This window comes from Lithobates pipiens, unplaced genomic scaffold (genome assembly GCF_037356315.1).
Source record: "Lithobates pipiens isolate NorthernLeopardFrog02 unplaced genomic scaffold, aLitPip1_a1.2 Scaffold_1, whole genome shotgun sequence".
NCBI lineage: Eukaryota > Metazoa > Chordata > Amphibia > Anura > Ranidae > Lithobates > Lithobates pipiens.
In genome coordinates this window covers 118,716,298-118,741,843 of record NW_027507685.1, presented here as the reverse complement: position 1 = coordinate 118,741,843, position 25,546 = coordinate 118,716,298, and the positions used below count along the sequence as shown (strand labels likewise).

General features: G+C 44.7%; 1 protein-coding gene across 2 annotated transcripts in view; it reads right to left on the bottom strand.

Annotated features, from left to right (window-relative positions):
* The window catches only part of LOC143973962 (sodium-dependent phosphate transport protein 2C-like), a 40,613-nt gene extending 27,292 nt beyond the window's left edge, over nucleotides 1-13,321 (bottom strand). For both annotated transcript variants that reach the window (XM_077474894.1, XM_077474903.1), the window contains exons 1-2: nucleotides 13,213-13,321; nucleotides 1,228-1,374 (exon numbers count right to left, since the gene is read on the bottom strand). In XM_077474894.1, the coding sequence (XP_077331020.1) occupies nucleotides 1,228-1,327 (100 nt within the window). In that variant the 5' untranslated portion in view covers nucleotides 1,328-1,374; nucleotides 13,213-13,321. The remainder of the gene's footprint in view (nucleotides 1-1,227; nucleotides 1,375-13,212) is intronic.
* Nucleotides 13,322-25,546: the final 12,225 nt, after the last annotated feature.

Below are 25,546 nucleotides of genomic sequence, written 5' to 3'. Positions count from 1 at the left end.
CTTGACCACCAATGTTGGGGCATTTTTACGTGTCACTGACCAGCAATGTGAGGGGCACTATTTTATTTATTCATAACCCCTGCACTCCATACGCTATGCTGTATGTTGCATACTCCCAACTAATGCCCTAAATATTCTACGTTGTAATTTACAAAAAAGCTGTACTGTAGAAGTCAAGTTGTACATTCACATGACTCACGCATCCCATATGCTGTGCATTACATAGCCTCACAGTACATTCAATTATATACTTTGTGTTGTACATTATATAATCCTGACCATGGAACCCAATATGCTATGTTGTATGCTACATACTCCTGACCCAAGCACTATATGAGGTTTGCTGTATATTAAATAGGCCTGATCCCTCCACTATATCTGCCGCATTGTATGTTATATTGTATTGACCGCTGCATTGTACTGAATATGGCATTTTGCATATTACATTATATTATACTCTTGCCTGAAGCACTCCACAAGCTATATTGTACATTACATACTCCTAACAGCTACAGTCTATATGCCATGTTGTGCATTACACACGCTTGACCTCTGTACCGTGTATTCTATGTTATATACTGCATAGTCTTAGTTTTTATGTCTATATCTATCTCTATATCTATTCTTTGTGGGGTGAAAAACATATGAAATTGAATATGTTAATTAAAATAATAATATTAATCCTCTGTCTTGAGTTATTTTTGTGCCTGTGAGATGCTCATTTGTGGCATAGTAATTAAGGAATATTTTGCAGAAACAAGTACTGCTGCGTATGCAGTGTATACTGTGAGTAGTTTCTCTTCACAGCATGTTGCACACTCTGCACGAAGGCTTCCCTCTTTCTCAAGTTCCAAAATAAAAAGGTAGGAGAAAGCGTTAAAGTAAATTACACATACCATACTGTTCTTATGAGCCAGAAATTTGAATCTAAACTGTTTCAAAGCTTACATGCCCTGAACCCTGGTCTATGTAGGCTTGCTTGTTGGAAAAAGGGACATCTTGGGGGCCAATAACAAGTTTTGGACCTGTACAGGGCAGTGAGCAAAAATGCCTGCAAGGGCCTTGGGTTGACATTTTAAAGATGAAGATCCCTGGATCAGGAGCACAGAAGTAAGTGTCATATTCCAAAACATGATCTTGAGATTTAGATTTCGTGCCCTAATATTGAAACAGAACCTATGGCTGAGAGTATATAAATGTTAGTGATTTAGTATTGTTCAGCCTTACCTGTTGGAGTATCATCTAATGGAACCTTTACCGGCGTGTCATCGATGCCCAGTTTAATGTCAGAGAGGGGTACCTGTGGGTTGTTGCTGGTGAATGGCATGTTGAAGGCAATGTTCTCAGATGTTCTCTTGTTGTTTTGGTGTTATACTGGAGTGAAGATAAAAATGATCTATTAATATAGAAATATCTTATGTATTAAAACACATAGCTCCCAGTTATCCCTGATTTTGAGGGACTATCCCTCATTCGGGAACAGAGGCCCTCTGTCCCTCTTTCCTTTTTCCTCCTCATTGGTCCAGCTGAGCGCAACATAAGTACACATTACTTATAAAGCTGATGGACAGCTGGGGAAGCAGGGCCAAAAAAGTGACCCCGTCCCCATAGTCAATGTGCAATGGGGCAGCCGCACACTCAAATGTATCATATGTGTTAAAAAGGTGAGCTGCACTGAGCGGGAATCATACATATAAAGTATAGTATGACAAATCAGAAAAAAATCTGACTTATCACTTTGTCATACTGAACACTCTATATGGGAATGGACTACAATTGGAAAGAAACTACATCTTAAACGACCCTTTAATACTAATTTACTAAGTGAAACATGTCATACTGTATATACAGTATCTCATATTTTTATAAATATTTGATAATATCTTTTCATGCGACAACACTGAATTACACTTTGCTACAATGTAAAGTAGTGAGTGTACAGCTTGTATAACAGTGTAAATTTGCTGTCCCCTCAAAATAACACACAGCCGTTAATGTCTAAACTACTGGCAAAAAAATTGAGTACATCCCTAGGTGAAAATGTCCAAATTGGGACCAATTAGCCATTTTCCCTCCCTGGTGCCATGGGACTTGTTAGTGTTACAAGGTCTCAGGTGTGAATGGGGAGCAGGTGTGATAAATTTGGTGTTATTGCTCTCACTCTCTCATACTGGTCACTGGAAGTTCAACATGGCACCTCATGACAAAGAACTCTCTGAGGATCAGAAAAAAAAATTACACTCACTACTTTACATTGTAGCAAAGTGTAATTTCTTCAGTGTTGTCATATGAAAAGTAATAATAAAATATTTACAAAAATGTGAGGGGTGTACTCAGTTTTGTGAAATACTGTATCTATCTATCTATCTATCTATCTATCTATCTATCTATCTATCTATCTATCTATCTATCTATCTATCCATCTATCTATCTAGATCTATATATATATTAATTAATATTAAATATTTAATTATTTTTTAATACTCATCTTCAGATTTCATATTACAGTTTTTAAACTTTCAAGTATTGTCTGTATCACCTTTAGCTTTTTTTGTCCGTTATCTTGGTATTTCTTTAGTTATTACCACTATAAATGGTGTTTATTTAGTCACGGGTATAATAGATTGTAAAACGTATATGTTCAGCAGGTAAGAGAAGAGTGTTTCAGATGATTGCTTCACACTTGCATAAAGTACAGGAAGGAACAGTAAATTCCTAGAAGAGTGATTTACTTTATAGCTTTTCTTTCTGTGAACAGAGTTACTTATATAGGGTAAGTACGGTATATTGGGTGAGAAGGGCTGGATATTGTGGTTATTGTGATCACTATTGTTATACAATGTTTTAGCATTTTATATGGAAGCTGGCCCAAAGCTTAAAGAGTATCCAAGCCCAAAAATGTAATATATTACAGCTCACCTTAGATCAAGTGACTGTATTTGTTTTTGACTTTATTTTCACCTGGTCATGCTGTAAATAATACATTTCCTGCCCCAGGGTGACTATGCTCATCCACTACACTTTATCTATAGGAGAGCAATGTTGTCACCCTAGACCTGCTCTCTTGCTTTAGATTACAAGGACCACCCCATTACTTCATCTCCATTCCATAGGGAAGGGGGTATAGTTAACAGAAGATAACTAAAAGGTCAATGACTTTTTCAAAAACATTTCAAAAGTATTTTTTCTACTTGCAGAGAACTAATGCAGATACCACCTCTCAGGACTGATAAACAATAGGTTAAATTTTTGTTCTTAGGTTTAGATATCCTTTAAGTGCCAGTTCACACTAGCGCGATGCCAGACATCGCATGTAATTCGCAGCGCACTGCTGTTCATTACATGCAATGTCAGTGCGATGTCAGCCATACAGATAGTATGTCTTATATCGCACCGCATTCGGTCCAAACACGCACAGGACCCTTTTTTCTGTTCGGACCGGAATCGGATCACACATGTGTTCGAACTGTCAGTTCGCAGTACGATATGCGAGCTGAAATGGGGGTGTCATTAACATATAATGACACTCCCCAGCAGTTCGCATATGGCAGTGTGAACTGCTGTGCGTGTCGAGTGCGATGCGGGAACCCGCAGTTGATTCACAGGGTTCTCGCATCGCACTAGTGTGAACCGGCACTTAAAGAGGAAGTAAACCCTGATGGGTTTACTTCCTCTTTTTTTCCCTGCAAAGGTAAAGCATAATGGACTACTATGCATCGCATAGTAGCTCATTATGTGTCACTTACCTGACACAGGAGCCAGCGAAGTCGCCGCTGATCCCTGTAGTCCGCCGCATCCATCTTGCTGGTGGCGTCTCGCAGCTCCGACCAATGACAGCGGCGAAGCCGCGATGACGTCACTCCCGCGCATGCGCACGGGAGTCGCGTCTCGCAGCTCCGCCGTTGCCATTCGGCGAAGCCGCGATGACGTCACTCCCGCGCATGCGCACGGGAGTCGACAAATTAGGCAAATCCATTCTTGGACTTGCCGCATTTAGTGCGCCTGCGCGCCGCTGTCTACGGCGCATGCGCCGTAGACAGCGGTGCCCATTTTCGGGCAAATATCTCCTAAACCATATAGGTTTAGGAGATATTGCTTGGACCTACAGGTAAGCCTTAATCTAGGCTTACCTGTAGGTCAAAGTGGTTTGAAGGGGTTTACTTCCTCTTTAAGTTGACCATACAGGTTACAATGTAATTGTGCAAGCTCCCTTAGCTCTACAAACAGTTATATGGTGTGGGGCTTGCCTGATAGGGATGAGCTTCGTGTTCGAGATGAACATACGTTCGACTCGAACATCGGCTGTTCGCCCGTTCGGCGAATTCCGAACATTATGGGCCGTTCGCGCCAAATTCGTGTGGCGCTCACGGCCCACAATGCACTGCGTCATCGCAGTGCATTGCTGGCTCATGATTGGCCAAGCATGCACTGTGACCCCGCATGCTTGACCAATCAAAGCGCCAGCAGCGAGGAGAGCCATGATTGGCCACAGGCAGGATGCCTGTGGCCAATCATAGCTCAGGCTGTGTAGTACACGCCCCACACTATATAAGGCCGCCAGCGCGGCGGCCTTGTGTAGTGTGTTGGCGTCTGAAGCAGTTAGTGGGTGTTCTGTGTACCTTCAACACAGTACACACCGATCGTTATCGGCCGATTTTCGATCTTGCTCTTCTGTAGTGGTTGTTGTCTGCGTGCCCTGACCGCAGTATACACCGCTATATTCACCTCACCTATATAGCTAGTGATCTATCTTTTATAATAGAGCTTGCAGTCAGTAGTGTTAGGAGCTTGTGCGTGCTGTCTGCGTGCTCTGTACCCAGTACACACCGCTACATCCACCTACATAGCTCTTCTCTATTTGAGCCCACTTGCCATCTGCAGGAGTTATTGGAAGTTGTGTGTGCCTCCAGCACAGCACAGTATACAGCTGTATATACACCTTTATCTCTGGTGTTCTATAATATAGGCATCTGCAGGAGTTAGTGGGTGTTTTGTGCCTCCAGCACAATATACACCTGTATCTACCCTTTATTGCTGTTCTCTAATAGAGCCATCTGCAGGGCTTAGTGGGTGTTGTGTGACTCCATTACAGTATACCCCTTTATCTCTGGTGTTCTATAATAAAGGCATCTGCAGGAGTTAGTGGGTGTTGTGTGCCTCCAGCACAATATACACTACCCAACTGCTGTTTTACCCAACTCCCTTCAGGCCATTACCATGTCTGGAAGGCCAGCAAGGAGAGGCAGACAGGCGCGAGCCGATAAAAGAGGGCAAGCAGGCTCTGTGTCTAGAGACAACAGTGCTGGTCGTGGACGCGGTGCATTGTTCATTACCACGTGGCCATGGGACACGCTTGTCCTTCTTTTCGGCAGCTGGACATGTTGAACCGCAACATGCCAATGACTTGGTAGAGTGGATGACCAAGCCCTCTTCATCCTCCTCATCCTCTCTCACCCAGTCTCAGGGTACTAGCAAAGCAGCTGCCAACGCATCGTCTTCCCTCGTCTCAATGTCATCATCAGTGACTCCTTCCCTAGACCCACCACATCCTCCTGAGGAGTCTCCTGAACTCTTTGAGCACAGTGTTGGGTACATGCTCCAGGAGGATGCCCAGTGTTTTGTAGCCTCTGATGATGACACTCAGCTAGAGGAAGGCAGTAGCGTGAATGCAGAGAGAGGGGATGCTCAAGAAGGACAGCAATCTGGCAGTCATGTTCCACAAGCTGCAGCATATTGCCAGGTTTGCTACAGCGATGAAGAGGGAGGGGATGATGAGGGCACTGACTCCACGTGGGTGCCTGGTAGGAGAGAGAAGGAGGAGGAGGAGGAGGAGGCACATGTCCAACGAGGCAGGATGCCCTCCGGGGGCCAGCTTAGGGGCAGCACACCGACTGAATCCCACCGCAGAGCTCCGCCTGTGCAGGGCGCTGCCTCTGCGCGCTATTCTAAAAGTTCTTTGGTGTGGGCCTTTTTTGAGACGAGTGCATCAGATCGCACCGCTGCTATTTGCAACATATGTCTCAAGCGTATCTCGCGTGGCCAAAACATCAGCCGCTTGGGCACCACATGCTTGACCAGACATATGTTGACCTGCCATGCAGCTCGTTGGCAAGCGTACCTCAAAGACCCACACCAAAGAACAAAGCGGACCTCTCCTTGCTCCTCATCAGCTGGCATCTCCAACCCCACTAGACCTTCAGTCCTCTCTGAAACCTGCTCTGAGAGGAATGAAGGTGTACAATTAGGTGTGTCACAGCCAAGTGCTTCCGGGCACTCTGCTAGCAGTACACCCACGTCCGATTATAGCAGGCAAATGTCCCTGCCCCAGCTGCTTGACCGGCGAAAGAAGTTCACTCCCAGCCATCCACATGCCCAGCGGTTGAATGCTAGCTTGGCTAAATTGCTAGCACTTCAACTGCTGCCTTTTCAGTTGGTAGACTCGGCCCCCTTCCGTGAGTTTGTACAATGTGCGGTTCCTCAGTGGCAGGTCCCCAAACACCACTTTTTCTCATGGAAGGCGATTCTGGCTATCTACCGGCATGTGGAAGGCAATGTCCTTGCCTCGCTGGACAGGGCGGTCAGCGGTAAGGTGCATATTACCGCTGACTCATGGTCCAGCAGGCATGGACAGGGACGTTACCTGTCTTTCACGGCCCATTGGGTCACTATTCTGGCAGCTGGGAAGGATACAGGACAAGGTGCAGTAGTGTTGGAGGTTGTTCCGCCACCACGCCTCCAAAATGCTACTATTGGTTGTGACACACCTCTCTCCTCCACCCCCTCCTCTTCTTCTTCCTCCATTGCCTCTTCCAGTGCTCTGTCCTCAGAACCAGCGGTGCTCCGTAGGCGTTCCAGGGGCTACGCAAGTACGCAGGCAAAACGATGCCATGCCGTGCTTGCGCTGGTTTGTTTGGGGGACAGGAGCCACACTGGGGCGGATGTTTTGTCAGCTCTGCAGGGGCAGGCCGAGAGGGGGTTGACGCCATGCCAGCTTAAGCCAGGAATGGTGGTTTGCGACAATGGCACCAACCTCCTCTCCGCCCTCCGACAGGGACAACTGACCCATGTGCCCGGTGTAGCTCACGTCCTTAACCTGGTGGTGCAGCGGTTCTTGGGCAGGTACCCGGGCTTACAGGATGTCCTGAAGCAGGCCAGGAAAGTCTGTGTGCATTTCCGCCGATCATTTAATGCCTGTGCTCGGCTGACTGAGCTCCAAAAGGAGTTGAACCTGCCCAAGAACCACCTTATATGTGACATGCCCACCAGGTGGAACTCAACGTTGGCCATGCTGCAGCGGCTGCACATGCAGCAGAGGGCCATCAATGAGTACCTGTGCGACTACGGCACCAGGACAGGGTCAGGGGAGCTCGGTTTTTTCTCACCACGCCAGTGGGGCATGATCAGGGATGCATGCACTGTCCTGTCACCGTTTGAGGAGGCCACAAGGATGGTGAGCAGTGACAGTGCATGCATCAGTGACACTGTACCTCTTGTCCACCTCTTGGAGCATACGCTGCGTGGAATAATGGACAGGGCACATGAGGCAGAACAGAGACAGGAAGAGGAGGACTTCCTTGCCTCTCAAGGCCCCCTTTATCCAGACAGTGTTCCTGCTGTGCCACCCATCACACAGGAAGAGGATGAGGAGGAGGAAGAGGAGGAGGAGGATGATTGTGTCAGCATGGAGGTGGAGGCTGGTACTCAGCATCAGCAGCAGCAGCAGTCTTGAAGGGATGATTTACAGTCCCAAGAAACACGTGGACTTGTACGTGGCTGGGAGGAGGTAGCTGCGGATCATGTTGTCCTTAGTGACCCAGAGGACTCCGGACCGAATGCCTCAGCTAACCTACGCTGCATGGCCTCCCTGATCCTGCAAAGCCTGTGGAAGGATCCTCGTATTCTTTGGATCAAGTAGAGGGACCAATACTGGCTGGCCACTCTCCTTGATCCACGGTACAAGGGTAAGGTTGCCGACCTTATCTTGCCATCGCAGAGGGAGCAGAGGATGAGACATCTCCGGGAGGCCTTGCAGAAAGGTCTGTGCAATGCGTTCCCAGAGACTGGGAGGTTACAAACTCCTGGTCCTGGACAATGTGTTGCTGAGGCATCGGTCAGAAGGAGCGGTGGAGAAGGTGGCCGTCTGACTGATGCTTTCAGACAATTTTTTAGTCCGCAGCCCCAAGGTATGATCGGTTCCAGCAACCATCACCAGCGTCTGATTTACATGGTGCAGGAATACCTAGGGGCAAGGTCAGACTTGGACACCTTTCCCACCGAAAATCCTCTGGCTTACTGGGTCTTGAGGATGGATCACTGGCCAGAGCTTGCACAGTATGCAATTGAGCTACTGGCCTGTCCTGCATCCAGCGTTCTTTCGGAACGCACCTTCAGTGCTGCTGGTGGCTTTGTTACCGATCACAGGGTGTGCTTGTCCACCGAATCAGTTGATCGACTGACCTTCATCAAGATGAATCAGTCTTGGATCACCCACAGCTACCAAGCACCTGAAGCTGATGTAACCGGATAATTTTTTTTGAAATATCACATCCATTCAAGACTGCCTATGCTGATGCTGAGTGACTGTCCTGTTATGTTGATTGTCTATCCTCTTCCTCCTCCGCTGATATCTTGGAAGAACATTTCTGGCTCTGGGTGATGCCATCAGCCCAATTTTTCTGCCCCTGTTTAACAGGGGTGTTTAATTACAATTTTTGATGCAATGCTTTGCAGCAAGGCTAATTCCTGCAATAAAAATAGAGTATATGGGAGAGGTTGCAGTGTGGTGGCACCAGCACCAGTGCCTAAGGCCCAATTTTTCTGCCCCTGTTTAACAGGGGCGTTTAAGTACAATTTTTGATGCAATGCTTTGCAGCAGGGCTAATACCTGCAATAAAACCAGAGTATATGGGAGAGGTTGCAGTGTGGTGGCACCAGCACCAGTGCCTAAGGCCCAATTTTTCTGCCCCTGTTTAACAGGGGCGTTTAATTACAATTTTTGATGCAATGCTTTGCAGCAGGGCTAATTCCTGCAATAAAAATAGAGTATATGGGAGAGGTTGCAGTGTGGTGGCACCAGCACCAGTGCCTAAGGCCCAATTTTTCTGCCCCTGTTTAACAGGGGCGTATAAGTACAATTTTTGATGCAATGCTTTGCAGCAGGGCTAATTCCTGCAATAAAAATAGAGTATATGGGAGAGGTTGCAGTGTGGTGGCACCAGCACCAGTGCCTAAGGCCCAATTTTTCTGCCCCTGTTTAACAGGGGCGTTTAATTACAATTTTTGATGCAATGCTTTGCAGCAGGGCTAATTCCTGCAATAAAACTAGAGTATATGGGAGAGGTTGCAGTGTGGTGGCACCAGCACCAGTGCCTAAGGCCCAATTTTTCTGCCCCTGTTTAACACGGGCATTTAATTAAAATTTTTGATAAAATGCTTTGCAGCAGGGCTAATTCCTGCAATAAAACTAGAGTATATGGGAGAGGTTGCAGTGTGGGGGCATGTGTCTGTGTTAGGACAATCCAATGATGTATCAAAGATGATTCTTGAGCTAACTACTGCCTTGTGTTGTGCTAAACAGTTGACGGCTTTGGGTTCTGTTCCTTGATGACATGTACTCTTTACATAGGAGAGCCATTCTCAAAGTGACCATGAGAGAAAAGGCTTGTTGATTTTGTCCATCCATTTTGCTTTAATAAAGATTTTTTTTTTAAATATATTTACATTATTTATATAAAGTTTATATTTAGTTGCTGACTTTCAAGGCTAACAACTGACTCTTCTGAAGGTGATGTCACTGTTTGCCTGTAATCCAGGTAATTATTTTAACATTAGTGTAACAGTTTATTGTGCTTTATTTTATTATACATGAAAGGTTACTACAATGCAAAGACAACCATGAACAGTAAAAAAGAAAAACAATTACCTGATCTTCTGAATTGGCAATTTACCAGGGCAAGTGTGATTCTATATAGCCAACCTTCTAAAACAGTGTTTCTCAACCAGGGTCCTGTAAATTCTTTCAAAACCTTCCATGCCCCAAAAGTAAGGACCTCCCAACAGTCCAACACCAAGTTCCATCCAATTCTTAAGATACCACAAGCTCACAATTCCAGCACAATGGGGTTCAAAAGGTCTCAACACTGGACCTCTTCTTGCATTCTCTGCATTGCTTAGAACTGTCCTGGCTCTAGAATCTAGAGCAGACAGGAAGCTGCAGTCCAGTGGTTGAGAACCAATGTTCTAGAATAGAATATTCCTATAATGTCTGAACTATATAGGATTTTATAACTTTTTAGTTATTATTCTATCCTAAATGGGTCATTAAAGTGTGAGCCCATCCAAAAATGACATTCTGTCTTTTTGGTAGATGCTGGTAACTTAAACTGACATTTTTTCCAATCTCTCAACGACTTGATTGGTTACATCACTGTGCTGAGTTCCCAGGTTTGCTCTTTTCCTATTGTAAAAAAAACCTTGAAAGAATTGTAGATGCAGTAAATATCCATAATGCTGGAAAATCGTATTGACTGGTCCTGCAGCACCATATATTCTATGCAATTGCTACAAGCCATGCTCAAATAATTAATTTCAAATTTACTTCAAGGCCACTCCAAATTTCCCACACATACTGTATACTGACATTTTTGAACTTTATAATATAAAGGACATAAGAGTCTGAAAAAACTTGAAGACTAGTTGTAGGAATTTTAAGGGCTCTTGCACACAGGTGCCAAAACATCACATTTTTAGTAATTTTTTTTTTTTTTTTTACTGATCTAACTGCAGCCCATTGCTTTCAAAGGCCCTATGCACACAGGTGCTTAAATATCAGAAAACGAATGCTGTGTTTAAATCAGTAAAATCTGCATTACTAGTCAGTATTTTACATACATAAGAGCAAAAATACATGTGCGTTATGTAAAAATAAGCACAAATACATGTGTAAATCACACCTCCCTATATTATTAGCATTGTAGGAGCTAGAAAAAGTTTTACACGCATACGCATTACGCATATTGTGTAAATGCACATGCTATATAGGCGATACTCATGTTTTTTTTGGGCAGGAAATTTTTGCCAGGAAGATCCAGTGTTCATACATCATTCTCATGTGCAAGGACCCTTACACAAAATACATACATAAACATAATACAGTATACTGAAGTCCATCAGGTACACAAGCAGGAAAGTCTCTCCTTTCCTTTAGAACTCATGAATTGCAATCTACGTTCAATCAAAATGCGGATTATACAAAACTCAACCAATACTGCAGACAACGCTCATTTCTTTTGCTGTTAGCCCTTGTACACACGGTCGGAGAATCCGTCGGAATGTGTCCTATCGGACCGTTTTGTCGGATAATACGACTGTGTGTGGTATGCATCGGACTCTTTCCGTCGGAATATCCGTCAGACCAAATTTTCCAACTTTCTGGAAATATTTTCTGACAAACTGCTCCGATCGGACATACTCCAATCATGTGTAGAGAATTCCGATTGGACAAAGTGCCACGCATGCTCAGATCAAATTCCTACACCAAAGCTATTGGCTACTAGCCTGAACGTAGTCCCATCGTAACGAAATAACTTCATCACGTTCTGAACGATTGGATTTTCCGACAACTTCGTCTGACCGTGTGTATGCAACAGTTTTGAACAAGATCCGTCAGACAAAATCCGACGGACAGAATCCGTCAGATTTGGTTGTCGGAATCTCCGACCATGTGTACAAGGGCTTAGAAGGGTTTAGCCTATAGAGGAGTCTGGCTTCAAAAAAGCCAAAGGGTCAAAAATACAACAGCATTGGCACTAGTTGTAATAAAGTTGGTCTTGTAGGAAGTAGAATTTTAATTAGCCAATCTCCTCTTCCTTTTTTATTTCATCCACAATAAGAGAACCTGTATATAAACACCTCTGGCATTGTTATATTTTGTCCAAACCCTGCAAATATTACTTATGCTAAGTGATTTGGTCTTCATGTATTGTGAAAAAAATATAAATGAAGGCATGTGCAATAAAAAAGGAATTCATATGCTGAATGCTATGATTCCAAAAATTAACCACATGCAGTTACCAGATTAAAATATATTTTAAGATCAAAGGCCTTTAAAGTGGAGGGCCGGTTATAAAAAAAAAAAAAAAAAAAAAAAAAAAAAAAAGTCAGCAGCTGCAAACACTACAGCTGCTGACTTAATAAACACACTCACCTGTCCAGGACGCCCGCGATGTCGGCCGCCCGAGGCCGACCCGTCCCTCTGCTCTCAGGTCCCGGCGCCGCCATCCCTTGTAAGGGAAACAGGCAGCGGAGCCTTATGGCTTCACTGCCCGTTTCCTACTGCGCATGCGCGAGTCCCGCAGCGCTTTCTGAATGGGACGCGCTGTGTTCTGGAACACACAGTTCCCAGAACACAGCGCGACTCATTACCCAGAAGACGCCGCGACGAAGACAGAAGACAGAAGATCTCCGCGGAGGAGGAAGAGGAAGATTAGGAGAAAGTGCCTAGCAACAGGCATTTCTGGTAAGTAAAAAAAAAAAAATTTTTCATTTTTTTTTTTAGATTTTTTGTAATTTTTAACATTTTTTTGTTTTTCAGGGTGGCCCTCCCCTTTAAGTAAAGTACTAATGGTTGAACTGCAACCATATAGCTATCAAAGATCTAATTTTCATTTGTTTGGGGGAAATTGGCTCCATCCTTTTTTCTATGTTAAGTGATGTGAAAAAATGCATCAGTGTTACAAAAGTGAAGTTTTTGGACAGAAGGGAGTCATTTGACCAACATAGGTTCTTTAGCATCACTGCTTTTCAGATCATTTTTTTTAAATATTTAAAAATAGGCAAAATTTGAAGGCAAATTTGTAATAAAACAAAAGCAAAATCATTAAAAAAAAGTGCCCTATAGGTGTGTGTAAAATGTTGCACAAACACAGTTAGCACTATATAAATTATGTATTATAATAATATTAACATACATACAGTATATATCTCTCTCTCTATATATTAGAGATATTATAGATAGATATATATAGTTGTAGAGATAGATATAGATATATAACTATATATATTCATTCATATCTATCTATCTATCTATCTATCTATCTATCTATCTATCTATCTATCTATCTATCTATCTATCTATCTATATACTTCTAATATGTGAGGGTCTATAATCCCACCCTCCACTATAGTTTTCAGTACAGGCAAACTATCACTCACCTATGAGAATAGAGGATTCGACTGGCCCAAATGCAAGGAGTGAAGGGTTGTGTGTACTGTATATAACGGCAAGAAAGAGGGGGTCAAAGTTTTCTGCTCCATCAGCAGGTTTCTCTGTTCTATTACTCCCGTTATTAATGTTTACAGAGATAATCTACAGACGCACGTTGTTTGTGCCATGCCAGTGTCCTCAATTCACTATATTGCTATGTTTACTGTAGCATTTCAGATACATAACGTCAATCATTTTGCAGCTTTGCGATACACAATAATATTGTCAATAGTACAGTGCCTTGAAAAAGTATTCATGCCCCTTGAAATTTTCCACATTTTTCATGTTACAACCAAAAACGTAAATGCATTTTATTTGGATTTTATGTAATAGACCAACACAAGGTGGTATATAATTGTGAAGTGGAAGGAAAAATGATAAATGGTTTTCAATTTTTTTTTTACAAATAAATATCTGAAAAGTGTGGTGTGCATTTGTATTCAGCCCCCTTTACTCTGATACTCCCAACTAAAATCTAGTGGGGCCAATTGCCTTCAGAAGTCACCTAATTAGTAAATAAAGTCCATCTGTGTGTATTTTAATCTCAGTATAAATACAGCTGTTCTTTGAAGCTCTTAGTGGTTTGTTAGAGAACCTTAGTGAACACACAGCATCATGAAGGCCAAGGAGCACACCAGACAGGTCAGGGATAAGGTTGTGGAGAGGTTTAAAGCAGGATTAGGTTATAAAAAATATCCCAAGCTTTGAACATCTAACGGAGCACTGTTCAATCCATTGTCCAAAAATGGAAAGAGAACTGCAAACCTACCAAGACATGGCCATCCACCTAAACTGACCGGGCATGGCAAGGAGAGCATTAATTAGAGAAACAGCCGAGAGGCCCATGGTAACTCTGGAGGAGCTGCAGAGATCCACAGCTCAGGTGGGAGAATCTGTCCATAGATCAACTATTAGCCCTTGTACACACGGTCGGACATTCTGTCAACCAAATCCGTTGGATTTTGTCCGACGGATTTTGTCCGACTGATTGCGTCCGAAACTGTTGCATACATACGGTCGGACCAAGTTGTCGGAATTTGCGGTTGCCAAGAACGCGGTGACGTAAGCCGTGTACGGCGGGACTAGACAAAGGAAGTTCAGCACCACGTCTGGCACCCTTTGGGCTCCTTCTGCTGATCTCGTGTTAGTAGAAGTTTGGGGAGAGACGATTCGCGCTTTTCAGATTTGTGATTCAGATCGCTACTGCTCTTCGGTTTGTGCTTGTCTTTGCGTATCTGATAATCAGTGCGTGCAGTCAGTAAGTATTTGTTTCTCTTTGTGGACTATATCTTGGTATAGTACGCTTTGAAAGGCATTTTTTATTGTCTGCTTGCTTCTGCTATTCAGGTCATTCTTTCAGGCCTTGCTGTTTATCGGTGCTTTCTGGTGTCCGTTCTGACCAGCCAACCGTTTTGAAACCATGTTTCGTCTACATACTCGTCGTAGAGTTTGTGCTGTGCAGGGGCTTCGTGTTGGGGTTCTTACTTTGACACAAGCCGGTCCATGAACAGGGAGGGAAGCGTTTGTAGGCCAAGAATTGGTTGCGCCAGCATCAGGCCCGGAATGGCCATAGGGCAGACCGGGCATTTGCCCGGAGGGCCGGGGCCGCCGGGCCGCTGGGCTGCATGTCTGGGACATGCAGTCGGCCACGGGTTCTAACGCCAGCCGCTGATGTTCCGCCAGCGGTGTAATAAGTGGGGGCGGGCCGCCAGTGACAGGCTCTTTGAGAGCTGTAGTTGCTGTTTGCAGTGGGGGGTGGGTGCGTTCTAGCCTCGGAGCCGCACTCGAGTGACACACGTAGGCACAAGGGGGGGGGGGGGGGCGGAACTCGCAACTATTCACCTTCTCTCTAGCACGGTGGAAGCAGCTCTGATCAGTCTCGGTTCGGCTGTCTCCCACAGACGAGCAGAGTGAAGCCGCCTCCCCCTACCCCTCCTCTTTTATGTCTACACAGGTGGAGGTGACTCGACATGCAGTCCTGTGCTGATCTCAGGACCTGAGACTCAGGTACATTATGGGTCTGAAGGGGAGTTCTGTATTGTAGGGGGGTTCTGTAGTGTAGGGGGGTCTGTAATGTAGGGGGGTTCTGTAGTGTAGGGGTTCTGAAATGTAGGGGGGTTCTGTAGTGTAGGGGGGTCTGTAATGTAGGGGAGTTCTGTAGTGTAGGGGGTTCTGAAATGTAGGGGGGTTCTGTAGTGTAGGGGGGTTCTGTAATGTTGGGGGGTTCTGTAGTGTAGGGGGGTTCTGTAATGTAGGGGGTGTTCTGTAGTATAGGGAGGTCTGTAATGTAGGGGGGGTTCTGTAGTGTAGGGGGGTCTGTAGTGTAGGGGGGTTCTGTAGTGTAGGGGGGTCTGTAATGTTAGGGGATCTGTAATGTAGGGGGGTCTGTAATGTAGGGGGGTTCTGTATTGTAGGGGGTCTGTAATGTAAGGGGGTTCTGTAGTGTAGGGGGGTCTGTAATGTAGAGGGGTTCTGTATTGTAGGGGGGTTCTGTAGTGTAGGGGGGTCTGTAATGTAGGGGGAGTTCTGTATTGTAGGGGGGTCTGTATTGTAGGGGGCGTTCTGTAGTGTGGGGGGTGTGTAATGTAGGGGGGTTCTGTATTGTAAGGGTTCTGTAGTGTATAGGGATCTGCAATGTAGGGGGTTCTGTATTGTAGGGGGTTCTGTATTGTAGGGGGATCTGTAGTGTAGGGGGATCTGTAGTGTAGGGGGGTCTTTAATGTAGGGGGGTTGTGTATTGTAGAGGGTTTTGTAATGTAGAGGGGGTTCTGTAATGTAGGGGGGGTTCTGTAATGTAGGGGGGGTTCTGTAATGTAGGGGGGGGTTCTGTAATGTAGGGGGGTTCTGTTGAGGAAGAAGTGGAAGTTGAACTTGAAGTTGAGGTGAACATGGAAGTAGAAATGAAAGTGGAAGTTGAGGTGGAAGCTGAAATTGAGGTGGAAGTTGAGGATGAAGTGGAAGTTGAATTTGAAGTTGAGGCGGAGCAGATGGGCCAAATCGTTATATAATGCAATTCAGCATATCCTAGAGTATGGGTCCCCTCCTGTGAGTCCCCATAAGTGGATCCGGTCAGTATTGTAGGGGGTTCTGTAGTGTAGGGGGGGGTTCTGTAATGTAGGGGGAGTTCTGTATTGTAGGGGGTGTTCTGTATTGTAGGGGGGTCTGTAATGTAGGGGGTTCTGTATTGTAGGGGAGTTCTGTAGTGTAGGGGGGTCTGTAATGTAGGGGGGTTCTGTATTGTAGGGGGGGTCTGTATTGTATGGGGTGTTCTGTAGTGTAGGGGGGTCTGTAATGTAGGGGGGTTGTGTAATGTAGGGGGTTCTGTAATGTAGGGGAGTTTTGTAATGTGAGGGGGGTTCTGTAATGTGAGGGGGGGGGTCTGTAATGTAGGGGGGTTTTGTATTGTAGGAGGGGTCTGTATTGTAGGGGGGGTCTGTATTGTAAGGGGCATTCTGTAGTGTAGGGGGGTCTGTAATGTAGGGGGGTTCTGCAGTGTAGGGGGTCTGTAATGTAAGGGGGTTCTGTAGTGTAGGGGGGTCTGTAATGTAGGGGGGTTCTGTATTGTAGGGGGGTTCTGTATTGTAGGGGGTTCTGTAGTGTAGGGGGGTCTGTAATGTAGGGGGAGTTCTGTATTGTAGGGGGTGTTCTGTAGTGTGGGGGGTCTGTAATGTAGGGGGGTTCTGTATTGTAGGGGGGTTCTGTATTGTAGGGGTTCTGTAGTGTAGGGGGTTCTGTATTGTAGTGGAGTTCTGTAGTGTAGGGGGGTCTGTAATGTAGGGGGGTTCTGTAGTGTAGGGGGGTCTGTAATGTAGGGGGTTCTGTAATGTAGGGGGGTTCTGTAATGTGAGGGGGGTTCTGTAATGTGAGGGGGGTTCTGTAGTGTAGGGGGGTCTGTAATGTAGGGGGGTCTGTAATGTAGGGGGGTTCTGTATTGTAGGGGGGTTCTGTATTGTAGGGGGTTCTGTAGTGTAGGGGGGGTCTGTAATGTAGGGGGAGTTCTGTATTGTAGGGGGTATTCTGTAGTGTGGGGGGTCTGTAATGTAGGGGGGTTCTGTATTGTAGGGGGTTCTGTGGTGTAGGGGGGTCTGTAATGTAGGGGGTTCTGTATTGTAGGGGAGTTCTGTAGTGTAGGGGGGTCTGTAATGTAGGGGGTTCTGTATTGTAGGGGGTCTGTATTGTATGGTGTGTTCTGTAGTGTAGGGGGGTCTGTAATGTAGGGGGGTTGTGTAATGTAGGGGGTTCTGTAATGTAGGGGGGTTCTGTAATGTGAGGGGGGTTCTGTTGTGTAGGGGGGTTCTGTTGTGTAGGGAGTTCTGTATTGTAGGGGAGTTCTGTATTGTAGGGGGGTCTGTATTGTAGGGGGGGTCTGTATTGTAAGGGGCATTCTGTAGTGTAGGGGGGTCTGTAATGTAGGGGGGTTCTGTAGTGTAGGGGGGTCTGTAATGTAGAGGGGTTCTGTATTGTAGGGGGGTTCTGTAGTGTAGGGGGTTCTGTAGTGTAGGGGGTCTGTATTGTAGGGGGGTCTGTAATGTAGGAGGGGGGTCTGTAATGTAGGGGGTGTCTGTAATGTAGGGGGGCTCTGTATTGTAGGGGTGTCTGTAATGAAGGGGGGTTCTGTATTTGTAGGGGAGTCTGTATTGTAGGAGGGTCTGTAATGTAGGGGGGTTCTGTAGTGAGAGGGGGTTCTGTATTGTAGGGAGGGGGTCCGCACTGTAGAGAGGGCATCTGCACTGTAGGGGGGTCTGTGTAACATGCAGGGGGCCCAGAGGTTCAGGGTGCTTGTAAAGGGGTCCATAGGTGCAGGGCACTGTGTAATGTAAATGGGTCCAGAGGTGCAAGATGCTGGAACCCCACATCCCATCATCAACCACCCCCACGAAGCGCCGCTGCCGTGAACCCCCCCCCCCCCCCAGGCTGCTCGGTCTAAAATGCCTGGGCCTATTTTTTGTCCCAGTCCGGGCCTGGCCAGCGTGACCAGTTCTCGCACATGCCTTTGCTCCGTGAGATCCGCGAGAATAACCTGATGATTTCAGGAATTATCTCCGGATGACGGACCCCGTTTTTCACCGTCTGCTGGCTTTGCTCACCTCTTATATCACCAGGCAGGATACCTGCATGCGGCAAGCCATCACTCCGGAGCAGAGGCTCATCGCCACGTTGCGCTACTTGGCGACAGGGAGAAGCCTTCAGGACCTCAAGTTCTCTCCAGGCATCTCCCCCCAGGCTCTGGGGATCATTATTCCAGAGACCTGTTCTGCCATCATTTAGGTCCTGCAGAAGGACTATATGAAGCTAAGTTTTCTCCTTAAACATCACATTCTATGTATTTCATGATTGCTAATGTCTTGCATTTCTTTCCTCATTCCCTAATTACCATCATTGCAATATGCTCTAATTCATATACTCTGCCCCTTTGTCCTCAGGCATATTTGCCTCACTAACTTCCCCACCATGCTCTTCTTGGCCCATAAAACTATAGTCTAGTCACTTACTAATGTCTTTTGTCAGCTCCATAGTATTGCTTTTCCCTAAACACCCCCTAAAATGTCTAAAAATGTGATGTGTGTGCTCCAATTCATGCAGAGTGACCTTTTTTAAATTTTGGGGGTTGTGCCAAACTCATTAGTAACCCCCCTCCCCCAACTGCTAGCTCAACTGCTAGCAATCCTCTATCTGATGACTTGACCAAACCCAATACACACTATACCTACCTTTTTGATGATCACATTTATGAATGAATTCACCTAAGCATGTAGTGCAAGGGCCTGCCTCAATACTTTCAAATGCTATTTTTTTTTTAACCTATTAATTATCTTGATATGTAATAGCAGAATGTCAAAATGTGCTTCCATTTTGTTTTCTTTTTGGTATTATGACACTTCTTACCTGTCCGGTGGGCTGCCAATAGTGTAACTAAGGAGGGGCTTCCCAAAGTATCACACATTATTTAGGCATTCAGCTCTCAATCAAGTGGAGAGGGTTACCTGTCCTAAACATCCCCCCTCATTTTTTAGCAAGGGCCCATCAGATGGGGGGGGGGGTGGGGGGGTGATGACTCTCATAAGGGGACCTTATACTTTAGGCTTTAAATACTCAGTTCCCAAAATGTTATACTAATTTTGACCAAAAATGTTGGTGTCTAATCTGCTTGCAATGTTGATTTCTCAAATTACTAATTTTTGTTCTTGTTCCACTAAACAGTGTATTTCAAAGCCACAGGAATGGCAGACTGTGGCCTCCCACTTTGCCAGTTTTTTTCAAGTTGTGCCTTTTTCACCAACAGTGCAAACCCAAATTCAGAGCGAGATGAGGGGACAGTCTCTTCTTCAGATAATCTTATTATGTTGTGGGTCTGCTACACACACACCTTCTTTTTGTAACTAATGTATATAGTGCATTACTGACCAAAATCGTACTAATTTTCTGCACCATGGCAGGAAAATGGCATGATTGTCCAAATTTACACCTCACTGTGGGTGCTTTTTACTAAAGGCACATCCACTATGCACTACAAGTGCACTGCAAAAGTACACCTGAAACTGCACTTGGAGTGCAAAGTGGAGTTGCCTTTAGTAAATCACACTCCTTCTCAGCACAAACTAAAATTGTACTACAAATACATTTTTGGCGCAATGAAAAAGGAAGCCAGACATTGTTGAAAATTAAACTTTTTAATACAAGCACATGCACATGTGCATTTCGAAAAGGTTTTTACAACAAACCAAGAAACTGTGTGTACCAAAAACAGAGTTTAATCCAAATTTTGTTTACTTGTTGTTTTTGTGTAAACAGGCATGTATCAAACCGTAAAATACAGAACACAGGAACTTACAAAGTTCAACTTTGAAAAGTGAAGACAATATCAGACATGAGTATGTACAAACTGGGCTGATATTGCCTTCATCACATGGGGTGTCACCCCTGAAAAATCCAAATTTGGAAGATGCACACAGTGTGTCAATATGTGCTAGCTCCCATCATGGGGGATCAATGTACATGCTTTGGGGCTGCAACCCCTTCATCTCAGACACTTTACACAAAACACATACATTGATCCCCCATGATGGGATATAGCGCATGTTTACACACTCTGTGCATCTTCCAAATTTGTAATTTCGAGAAATACAAAATTTTTTGTTTAAAATAGCAAAAATAAAACCCTATCTAGTTTTGTGTGTTTCACACTCTCCCCAAAACATCAAGGATGTTCTTCATTTTATTTTTAACATCATTGATGTTTTGCTGTATATTTTCCAAATCCCAATTGCACCCCATTATCTCCCCAATCAGGATCTGGGCACTTTCACTGGTAAAACGGGAATCTTCTTCCACATCACCTACAAAACAAAGCAAAAAAACACACCATGTAATAAAAATATGGTGACATACATTGATGAGCTTACCGGAAGCTGTGTTCTCCGACACTCACCTGTTGTGGTGACAATTTGCCCAACCTCCACGATCTCTCCTTCCTCCTCCTCCTCCTGCTCCTGCTCCTCTGTTTCTGCTTTTGGAAGTTGGCCTTCTTTGGGAGGGGTGTGGTCCCTGGTGTCCTCATACTTGCCGAGTCTTCTCTCCCCTATGAGAATGTAAACAAAGAATAATTAGCACACAGAGGGCAGAAATAGGAATCTGAAACATTGCTTGGAAGTCTTGTACAATTGTGTTTTTTTGCCGAGTTCCAAGGTGAGAACATTATTGGGGACACTTTGTTAATCTGGAATACTTCCCTGCAGAACGATGTTTCTTACGAACGAATGAAACCATGAACTTGATAGTGGCCATTTTAAAATGCACAACATGAAATCAAAGCACATGGAGCATGTATGCAGGCAAGAATAATCATATGAACACACGACAACTACTTACTTTTTTTAAGAACACGCTTGATCCTTAGGTACTGCTCGTGCTCCCTCATTTCAGGTCTGACCAGCGTTTTCTCAGTTGATCCTTGGATCGGCGTACCCCAAAATTCTTATGAAGACTCTTCACAACTTTATTCATGATCTTGGCCTTTCTGATATTTGGGTTTGGGCAAGGTCCATACTTCCTATCATAGTCCTGCCTGTTCAATATGTCGACCATCTCCAACATCTCTCCAAAAGACATATTTGAGGCCTTAAATCTTGTCTTCCTGGATCAGAACGTTTCAGGCTCCGGGCTTTCCTCACCCTCCTCCTCGTTAGTGGAACTATTATTAGTGCGCACCTGCGTTCTCTCCACCATGTGCTCTCCCCACTGCGCCGGAAGCGAAGGGGCGGGGAATAGTCTAGAAAGAACGTCAGGGGCGGGCGGAGTTTCACACATGCGCACTGTATAGAAAACGCAACACGCGTGTATCGTCCGTACGATCTGGGAAGAGAGTGAGGCGCGGACGCGACGAACGTGCAAACGAAGGTAACATTTTTAACTTGGTGCATCACTAGACTAGACTGCTTCTATCTAGGCCGATGTTGGGACAAGATTAGGAGGGTTTTTAATGGCATTATTAGTATTTGAGGGTTTGTCTTGTGTTGTGTCTTGCAGACAATATGGATCCATTCAAAAACCCAAATTTTATGGGGCTATTCCTCGAATTCTACAAGGAGATGCCCTGCCTGTGGCAGTTCCACAACGAGTTTTATGCCAACATAACAAAGAGGAACGCAGCGCTGGAGAAAATTCTTTCTTTGGTGCGGATTATGGTCCCCACGGCAGACATGGCCTATCTGAATAGGAAAATTGAGGCCATGAAGATTACATATCTCAGGGAGAGAAAGAAGCACCTGGAGTCCTTGAGAGCAGGAGATACAGATGCCGTTTATTACCCCAGGATGGTTTACTTTTAGAGGCTGCATTTTCTGGTAGACCAGGGGGTACCCAGGCCACCACTCAGGCCACCACTCTCCAGTCTTCCTTCAAGGCATCCTTCACCCCCAGCTGGGGCTTCCAACGTCCAACCTGGGCCTTCCAGGCAGCAACATGTGGTGGGGCCCAGCTTGAGACAGGTATTGCATTGTTGAACATATTTCTTGTGTTACATTTAATTATGTTAACTAGATGTTCTTATTGATCAGTAAGTTGTGATTTATCAAAGTGGTTTACATCTCAATAGACAGTAGTGACCAAAAATGATTGGGACGGGAATGAATGCTGGGCTCAGAATGATAGTCTGTTCTATTTGGTAACATTCAATTTGCAAAAGCCAGGAGCACAAAATAGTGTGATTGATAAGCAAAAAACTAAAACTATGTCCCCTTTTCATACACAGGAAGACCTCAGTCGGGGGGAGGCTGTGGCAAGTGGCAGCCAGGAGGTCGACCAACGCCCTCCTTCTCCTCCTCCTGCCCCAACTACAGGAGACCAGCCACAGCCTCGAAGGATGCCTGGTGGGAAGTGCCGAAGGAAGACGAGTGAGTGATGGCCTGGTTTCAGTCTGGTCTGCCAGAATATGCAGCCTCTTGAAGATCCACATCCTGGGGACATAAATGGCATCTGAATTTCCTGTTCTCTAGGACTTCGGGACCAGACTTCTCTCCCTGAGATATGTACTCCTCAGGCCACCAATGTGAAATGAATAACAAGGGGTACCAACAATAAACAACCTCCTGTAGATTAAAAAAGAAAAACAAAATATCAAAAATACAATAATGTTGTGGTAAGTTTACACACAAAATACACCCCCAAAAAAGGAGAAATGAGCAAACTGTCTTTAAAGGAGATTTTTAGGAATTAAAAAAAAAATCCAAAAAAGAATAAACAAAATCTAAAATTGTGTAGATGTGACGCAAAATAAAATTGTATTGCTGAAATGGTGAAAAAAGAGTAATGAAGTACGTTCGGGAGAAGTGTGTGTGACTATGAGCATCAAAAGAAGTTCGTTCTTGCAGCATTGTAAAGAACAAGAGAATGCGCTTCATGAATGAATTTTTAATATTGCAGCGTGACGAATGTGCTATATCGCTTACGAGCAGTAGTTTTACCTGAACGAGCGCTTCCGTGTCGGAATTTGAATGTGAGCATGCGTGGCACCTTGTCCATCAGAGTAGGCTACACATGATCGGAGTATGTCCAATCGGACCAGTTTGTCAGAAAATATTTCCAGCAAGTTGGAAAATTGGGTCCGACGGATATTCAGACAGAAACAGTCCGATGCATACCACACACAGTCGGATTATCCGACAAAACGGTCCGATAGGACACATTCCGTTGGAATCTCCAACCGTGTGTACAAGGGCTTAGTCGTGCACTCCACAAATCTGGCCTTTATGGAAAAGTATCAAGAAGAAAGTCATTTTTGAAAGAAAGCCATAGGAAGTCCTGTTTGCGGTTTGCGAGAAGCCATGTGGGGGACACAGCAAACATGTGGAAGAAGGCTCTCTGGCCAGATGACACCAAAATGTAACCTTTTGACCCAAAAGCAAAACACTATCTGTGACGGAAAACTAACACTGCACATAACCCTGAACAGGAGCGGCCCCTCCATTGTGGGAGCATGGGCGCTGCCCCCCCTAAAACCGCCACCGCCGCCCTCCCTACAAGAGGGGGGTGGAAAGTAAGCACTGATAAGGAAAGCATCTGAACTACTGTATGACTGTCAGGAAAACGGTAATTAGAGCATTACAAAAGAGCATCCTGTGATAAGTGCACATGTTGTACAATCTGATTATTTTATAAGCTGTGTTGCAAGAAACAGCTGTGTGTTTTGAGTCACCTATCCCCTCCTAGGAGTTAGTAGTAGTAATTTACAGTATATACAGTATATTCAAGTGGACTAGTTATAGAAAATTAAAGTGATTCTAAACTTTCCTTTGAGAAAAAATTTAGAAAAACTAACAAACATGTCATACTTACCTGCTCTGTGGTTTTGCACAGAGAGGTCTTGATCCTCCTCTTCTTGGGTTCCCCGCCAGTTCTCCCGGCCTCTACCCTGCCGAGTGGCCGCATAGCCGCCTGTGCAGCCCGAGTCAAATTTTCCACAGCTGCTGCACATGTGCAGGCTTCTCAAGCTGTAATGTTAGCATGTAGGTGGACAGCCAGAGGATAGTATGTTTTTAGGCCCCCTTCACCCCTCTCCCCTCCGCAGCTTCCTGTGTAAAAGAGCATACTAGCTTAACCAGATCCCTAATAAATGAAGACCACCTTCCATATCCAATGCAATGATTATATTTTATTGCTTATATTTATAAAAGGGCAGTATGTTTAAAGGTATACATTTTTTTTTGAATAGAGGGCACAATTTTTTAGCTCTTTCCTCTTGATGTAACACACATGAAGCTAATAAACCTGTCAGCACACCTTCTACAAAAGTTAGAAATCTACTACACTGTAGACAATGAGACCATTTGGAACCCCAATAGTCACCTCAGATACTTTTCTGGATAAATGATAAGGCTTTAAGGGCTCATTTACACACGAGTCTCTCTGTGAAGAGTGATCTGTGGCAGCTGAATGCCAGTGAGACCCAGAGGAGAGAAAATGGACAGGGTTAAAAGGTTAGGTTAAAGGGTTAAAATGTGAATTCTATGTGTAGGGGGTGTAGATCCTACCTGATTGAAGGCTGAAAGTCAGAACCGCATGGGTTGTTTATGTGAAGGATGCTTGGTAGTTATTCTGGAAAGTTCCGTCAAAGAAGTCCACTGGTCCACGAACTCAAATGTTCATCGGTGGCCCGCAATTGCAGAGGCAGAGCTTGGAGCAAGGCATTTCCCTGTTCTATGTAAACACAATATTAAAAAATACAAATAAACGTCTATTTTGTATTTCGTAGCAGTGCTTCTTGTCCACACTCAAGTGCCGTGGATTTAATATATGTGTGAAACAGGACTATACTATGTGGCTATTTATTCCTTTCACATGTTACACTGGAGCCCCTGATAAGCGTTACTGACATCTATTGCATGGTCAAAGTGGAGTGGTAGAGAAGCTTTATATTTAAAGGCTCAGTTTTGCTGTCTCTCTGGTGAGTGCATCCCCATAGGGGAAGTTTGCTGCACCTGGGGAAGTTTATGGTGGAAGTTTTCTTACAGATCACAGCAAAGACTTTTTAAATTCTCTCCTGCTACTCTATTTTCTACTTCATGAACTATTAATGAGAGCTTGTCTGCACTTGAGTGTGGACAAGAAGCGCTGCTACGATATTCAAAAAGGACGTTTATTTGTATTTTTTAATATTGTGTTTACATATTCAATTTACTTAAGTGGCTGCTTTAGGGTACATTTGTACTGTATATTTAATATCGCAGGTGATTGGTCCAAAGGTGCGGAGCAGTGTTTGGTAGGGTGCATTTTAACACCATTATC